Source organism: Setaria italica, chromosome V (genome assembly GCF_000263155.2).
Source record: "Setaria italica strain Yugu1 chromosome V, Setaria_italica_v2.0, whole genome shotgun sequence".
Lineage (NCBI taxonomy): Eukaryota > Viridiplantae > Streptophyta > Magnoliopsida > Poales > Poaceae > Setaria > Setaria italica.
Genome location: NC_028454.1, coordinates 27,470,407 through 27,476,876, shown reverse-complemented (window position 1 = coordinate 27,476,876; position 6,470 = coordinate 27,470,407). Strand labels below are relative to the sequence as shown.

Below are 6,470 nucleotides of genomic sequence, written 5' to 3'. Positions count from 1 at the left end.
AGGACTCTCCATGCCATCATCTGAATTTATACTAAAGGGGTGTTTGAATACACACTCCTAAACTTTCCTAAACTTTTGTCACATCAGATGTTTGGATACTAATTAGGAGTATTAAATATAGTTTAATTACAAAACTAATTACACAGATGGAGTCTAATTCGCAAGACGAATCTATTAAGCCTAATTAGTCCATGATTTTGACAATATGGTGCTACAGTAATCATTTGCTAATGATGGATTAATTAGGCTTAATAGATTCGTCTCGCGAATTAGTATAGGGGTTCTGCACTTAGTTTTATAATTAGCTCATGTTTAGTCCTCCTAATTAGCGTCCGAACATCCGATATGACCCTCCTAAAGTTTAGTACCTCGCATCCAAACACCCCAACGTAGCTTGAATCACAGCAATGGTGGTCACATCACATCAAAATAAACCAGAATATATTTTTTTTGAAACATTGAGAAGAAACCAGAATCACCAGAGGATCACAAGGGTAACAGTACCAAATTACCAAGTACATTGACCATCAAAATAGTCTCGGTCCTGCTAACTTCAAGCACTAAGCTCATGCTATATGTGCTGCTGGGAACCTGCAGTATCTTCAGAAAAATACATGCCAACAGTCTGAAATAGTTTCTTGGAACAGAACACAATCTACTTGCAGGCAAAGCTAGCTTGGATCATGAGACATACAGGGCTACAGGCCATGCTGGGTTCAGTAGCAGTAATAAAAAGGGTCCGCGACATCAAAATTTGATGCTACTTGGCAGCTCCAAGAAGTACCACCCATAGAGATACTGCTCTCCATGATCACCAGTCTACAGTTTTCACTGGCCTTTTTCACAGATGATAGATCCTTCATCAGTTTGGCTGCTGCATTGTCCCCTGAAGATAAACTACCTCTGACAAATACAATGACCATATCCCGCAGCACCTGCGCATTCTCCAGGATGAACTTCAGGAAGGAAAGCTCGCTATGCTCCCCACGGTACTCATGGAAAACCATCTCCCTGATGTGTGATTGCACGCATTCGATGCCACTGTGCTCTTGCCAGAACTTCTGATTGAGCTTACCAGCTGGTTGATCACTTTTCGCAGACTGCAAACCAAATCAATTGGTGGTTCAGCTAGTTAGTGATGGACAATTCAGCTAAGCAGCAATCAAATGATGGTGATACAATTGTACGCCAATATAACCAAGGAGCGGTTCAATTCACCTTGATATGCAGTGTCTGTATGTTGGGAAAGCATTTGAGGAAGCTGGGAATCATTTTGGCTTCATTGCGAACTTCAAAATGCACCAACAAGGCCAATACCTTGACGCTTGGGACGATGGTACTTGGGCTTGCTCTTGTCTCAACCTGCAATCCATTCAATTTTGCAACGTAAATATCACACAACCTTTGATGCATAGATGTAAAGTAGCAACCATTGCTGAAAGAAGGGGAATGAGGAAACAGCACCTTGATGATGGTGTTGCCAACCTCAAGAACATGTACTCCAGGCACCAAGTATCCCACAAAACACAGGTTGGGCGCATGGCCAAACTTGACCCTGGTGCAGATTTTCTTATCGATCGCGCGAGGAGTCGGCACTCTCGCGTCCCACAGGAAGAGTCGCTCCAGACTCGGGGCGTCCACCAGGGAGACGCCATGGACAATGCACATGCACAGCTGCACACACCGCAGGCTGCGGCTGATGATGCGGAGGTTCACATGCTTCTGGCTCGCGTAAACCACAAGGGTCTCCAGGATGGGGCTCTTGGCGAGGATGAAGTCATAGTCCCTATCCTCCATGGCAACGCAGCCGAGGCCGAGATCAAGCAGGTGCGGGAACGCCGAGCCGCGCGGGAGAGCGGAGGTGTTAGGGAACCTCCAAGCCCCGAGGTAGAGGCGCTTGACGGAGGCAAGGCTGAAGATCGTAGCGGGGAGGGGAACGTCGAGCGGCCAGGGGCGGTTAACGAAGACGAACTCCTCGACGCCCTTGACGGCGAGGAGGTCGAGCCAGAGCGCGAGCTCGGCGCGGTGCGCGCCCATGGAGCTGCGGGTGAGGTGGACGAAGCGGAAGGGGCCCCGGTGGACCTCCAGGACGCGGGACACGGCGGCGGTGACGGAGCCGAAGTCCGCGCGCAGGGGTGAGTCCTCGGCGCCGGCCGATTGGAGGAGCTGGGCGTCGACGAGAACGAGCGGCGCGGAGCGCCAGAGCGGGCGCCAGCGAGAGGAGAGGATGGCGGTGCGCGCGGCGTCCTTGGCGGGGAGGCGCGAGACGACGTTGCGGAGGATCTGGTCCGGGAGGGCGCTGAGGTGGTCCTCGGAGCCGCCGCCGGGGGGTGAGGAGTCGGCAGAGAGGGAGGCGGTGGCGGAGACGGGCGGGCTGGGGAGAAAGGTGCCCAGGAAGTCGTACATGAGGTCCATGGCGGGGTTCACCATCTCCGCGCCCATGCCGAGACTCACCATCTGTTCCAGCATCGCCTCCATGGTGATCAGCGGCGGCGGATGCTGCTGCTCCATGGCGGCCGCCTTGCTCCGTGGGACAAGGGTTTGGGCTGGATTTTGGGTTGGGGAATGGGAGCTGTTGTCGCTCGGTGTGGCGGCGGCGGACTGGGGAGTAGCCGGGTGGAGTGGGGATTAGCCAGCCTCCTAGGTCTCGATCTGGGAGAAAATTCCTTATTTACCCTTGAAATTTACACCATCGAAAAAGTTTACCTTCCTTATTTACAATCGACTCAAAAATTTATTCCCTATATGCCATCAGTGTTAAGTTGGATATGAAAAGATATTTTTACCCTCATGACATAGGTCCATCCATTGTAAAATTTATATCCAACTGGTTTTACATGCTCATATCAGCCTAATATTTTTTTAAAGATGTGTTGATGCCATGCATATGCAGCCGGTTAAATTTTACAATAATATATCCCTATATTAAAAGGGTAAAACTATTTTTTTTCAACTTAACAGCATTAATGGCAAATAGAGAATGCAATTCTAAGGCAATAGCAAATAAGGAAGGAAAACTTTTTCAGCGATAAATAAGGAAATAATGTAAATTCCAATAGCAAATAAGAAATTTTCTCTCAATTTGGCGGAACGCATTAGGCTGTCCGCACCGGGACACACTAAAACAACCTCTAGTACCGCAGTAGTAGAAAAAACCCCGCACCGCGGTACTAGGAGGCGTCTGCTACGCAAACGGACCGTCGCCCGTCCGCTACTCCTAGCGGATGCTCAGGACGTCCACTACCCGGCTCCCAAGGTCGCCTGCCCAACGACCACCCCTCGCGCCTTCACTTGGAGTTGGACCGCCGCCGCCGCCGCTGGACCCGCCACCGCCGCAGGGTCCCATCCGCCGCTGGAGGAGGAGGATCCAGCCGGCAGGGAGGAGGAACGGTCCAACGGGGAGGAGGAGGAGGAGGGGGCTGGCGGGGAGGAAGAACAGGACGGAGCACGGCTTGACATGGGATGGTGCTGCGGGGGGAGGAGATGAAGGCTTCCATGGCTCTTGCTTGCTTCGACGGAGAAGGTCAGCCAGTGGGGGAGTTCCTAGGGTCACCGGTGGGATTCGGCGGGAAGGAGGGGGTCCCTCGCGTGCACCATGGCCGGTCCTTCCCCGAGCTCCTGTTTGCTGGGCCCCTTGTGCCAGCTCGCACCATCCCTACCCCAAGCCGCCGGAGCAGCGCCGCGCCGCCATCCGCCGCCTCCTGAGCCGTCTGCGCGCCGCAGTGCCCGACCCGGCAGGGAGAAGGTGGAGGAAGGAGCCGGTGGGGAGAAGGGGGTCACGGCGGGGAGGAGGCCCAGGAGGCCGTGTGAGGAGGCGTCGGATGGGAGGGGGAGGGCGCCGGCGGGGAGGAGGAGGAGGAGGAGGGTGGCGGGGAGGCTAAGGAGGAGCCGGCGGGGAGGACTACGAGGGGGCGGCGGGGAGGGCGAGGCGTCGGGAGGGAGAGGGGAACAGTTGGGAAGAGAGAGGGAGGGAATAAAATATGGGGTAGTTGGTATAGAGTATGGAATATAGAGTAACACAGGTGCAGGAGAAATTGATATAGAGGAGAGAATCTTAATGACTAGGATATAATATTTTGTTTAGATGATGAAAATAGAGTACGACGATTACGGACAGCGTTATAGCAGGAGCAGGGTATAGTCTGTTCCCTGGATGCAAAAGAAGTCACGTCACAGGTAGCTGCTGCAGCAAAAAAACAGTCCAGCATTTAGCTTCTTGCCATGTGCCAGTGGTGGTCCCACTTTGAATTGAAAAAAAACTACTCTATATCAACAACTATGGAAGCACAGCCCTTTCATGACAACATGCTATCACCCGAGCACCGGCTGCTCAACTTGGCTCCAGGTGCTACCGGAGCACCATGAAATTTTTTGCTCCAGCGTATGGTATGGCATTGCTTCCTTACCTTTCTCTCTCCTGCAAGCACTACCCCAAAACATACGCTAGAGCTGCTCTTAGCGTTAAAAGGCAGATTTTTTTCTCTCGAAGCAGTGCAATTTTTTTGATGTTACGAATGTCAAAGAGATATCCAAAATTCGATCTCAAATTTCTACAAGAAAAAATGTATTTATTTTTTATTCTTTACAGAGAGGAGGATAGTACATGCTCCTCTGTTCCAATTTTAGACCATTTTAATTTTTTTAATTAATAGTTTTTCTATGTTTCTAGATTTATATCATGTCTAGGTACATAGCAAAGATTATGTATCTAGAAAAGCCAAAATAACCTACAATTTGAAATGAAAGAAGCAATAGTTAAAATGGATTGCTATATAGTACATTACATTTATAGTATATATTTTTCCTCACAAACTTAGGGCAGCTCCATTGCCGAGCAAAATTGATGTGAGCCAAAAAAAATTGAACGCTGCACGTAGTGAGAGTCGAATAATACATGTTAGAAGGGGAAATCGAACTTCACGGACTACCCAAAAACACTATTCAGGCAAGGTCTGCCCTGAATTTTCCACCAGCCGCTGTACTCAGGCCTAAAAGTATATCTAGTCATTTTGTCCTGGTCGGATCATACTCGCCTTGGCCCATCCTCTAATCAGGTCTAAATAATTTATGTTTTATAGATCCAAAGGATATGTCCTATATGTGTGCTTTGTTGAAGGTCTGATTGAGCTTGCTATGTGTATTTCAAAGAAGTTATATTTGAGAAATACAAAAATATTTCTAGAAAACATAATCAAAGCAACTTTGATTTTATATGTGCCGAAGATATATAATTGCAAGTTAATTAGTTTAAAAATGAAGTAGCTAGCTTATATATCCTACATTTGAGAGAACGGAGGTAATAGTATTTATTACGAGTCCACAAAATGTAATAGTATTTATTACGAGTCCACAAAATGTAAGCTATCAAATGACCCTTATATTTAAAAACGGTGCTTAAGTTTTCCTACTGTGCTCGTCATACGCTACTGGAAAACTGAGCATTCATCCCGAGGCTCAGTACCAGTTGCATTAGTACCGAACTTAACAGATAGGTCCCCGTGAGCCCTTTAGTACCGGTTGGGGGCTCCATCCGGTACTAAAAGCCATAAGGCACATTAGTACAGGGTGGAGCCTCCACCCGGTACTAATGGGTGACTTTAGTACCGGGTGGAGCTCCCACCCGATACTAAAGAGCTCCACCTCTTATCCATCCTCCTCTGCTCCTTTATCTCCTCCTCATCCGGTCCTTTATCTCTCCTCATCCTCTAGCTCTCTCTATATCTCTCCTCTATCTCCTCCTCTGCCTCCCCTCCCCTCCCCCCTCCGCTCGCCCCTCACCGGCAGTGAGGAGCAGCAGCGGAGTGAGGTGAGGCAGCGACGGAGGGCGGGAGGCCGGGGGCGGCGGGCTATAGGTAAGATTATGCTATATTTTTTTTCACTTGTTTATGCTATATTTTCTGATCTTCTATCTCTCGGCTACAGCTATAGGTAAGATTCGTGAACTGCCTCGTGGCCCATTTGTTAAACGCAAGTATAAATTTTTAGGAAGGTCAAAAACAAAGAATCTTTGCTCGGAGCCTTGGAATAGCAGCAGAGATGGCCCACATTCAATAATTGCCAGTCGTCGGCCCACAAAATCCGGGAACCCTCACTCCGTTCTCCACCAGGGAGCACAGCAGGATCGGAGCACACAGTTTTTCCTTCCACCTCACAGTCCTCGTGACTGTAGCCGCCATGAACAACACAACAGATTGAAGAAAATCTTTTCTTGCTTCTCCGCCAGATCCAGTAGCGTTAGCGACGCCGTCTCGATCGATCGGCTTCCTACGGCGACGGCCCCTACAGGAGCGACGGCCAGCCCGATTGACGGCATTCCTGCCCAGCGTCGTATCCTTCTCGGCTCCTTCCAATCAAGAGGCAGTGCGAACGGCGGTGCTCTGCTTCCGGTGGCGCGGGCTCTCGGCCTCCAACCCGCTCGCCCTCGAAGACATCGACCTCCTCCTCAGCAATCCCAGCCACGTTGGCGCGGC

General features: G+C 50.0%; 1 protein-coding gene across 1 annotated transcript; it reads right to left on the bottom strand.

The window, feature by feature from the left end:
• Nucleotides 1-424: 424 nt before the first annotated feature.
• LOC101762050 (FBD-associated F-box protein At5g60610) lies at nucleotides 425-2,613 on the bottom strand. Its single transcript, XM_004969012.2, has 3 exons — nucleotides 1,465-2,613; nucleotides 1,219-1,362; nucleotides 425-1,100 (listed from the first exon to the last, which is right to left on the bottom strand). Exons 1-3 carry the CDS (start codon nucleotides 2,509-2,511, stop codon nucleotides 717-719), a joined length of 1,575 nt encoding a protein of 524 aa, XP_004969069.1. The 5' UTR covers nucleotides 2,512-2,613; the 3' UTR covers nucleotides 425-716.
• Nucleotides 2,614-6,470: the final 3,857 nt, after the last annotated feature.

Coding starts and splice junctions, on each gene's coding strand:
- LOC101762050 (XM_004969012.2), bottom strand. CDS start 2,511: ATGGAGCAGCAGCATCCGCCGCCGCTGATCACCATGGAGGCGATGCTG. Junction 1,363..1,464: donor TTGGCAACACCATCATCAAG/GTGCTGTTTCCT, acceptor AATGGATTGCAG/GTTGAGACAAGAGCAAGCCC. Junction 1,101..1,218: donor TACAGACACTGCATATCAAG/GTGAATTGAACC, acceptor TTTGGTTTGCAG/TCTGCGAAAAGTGATCAACC.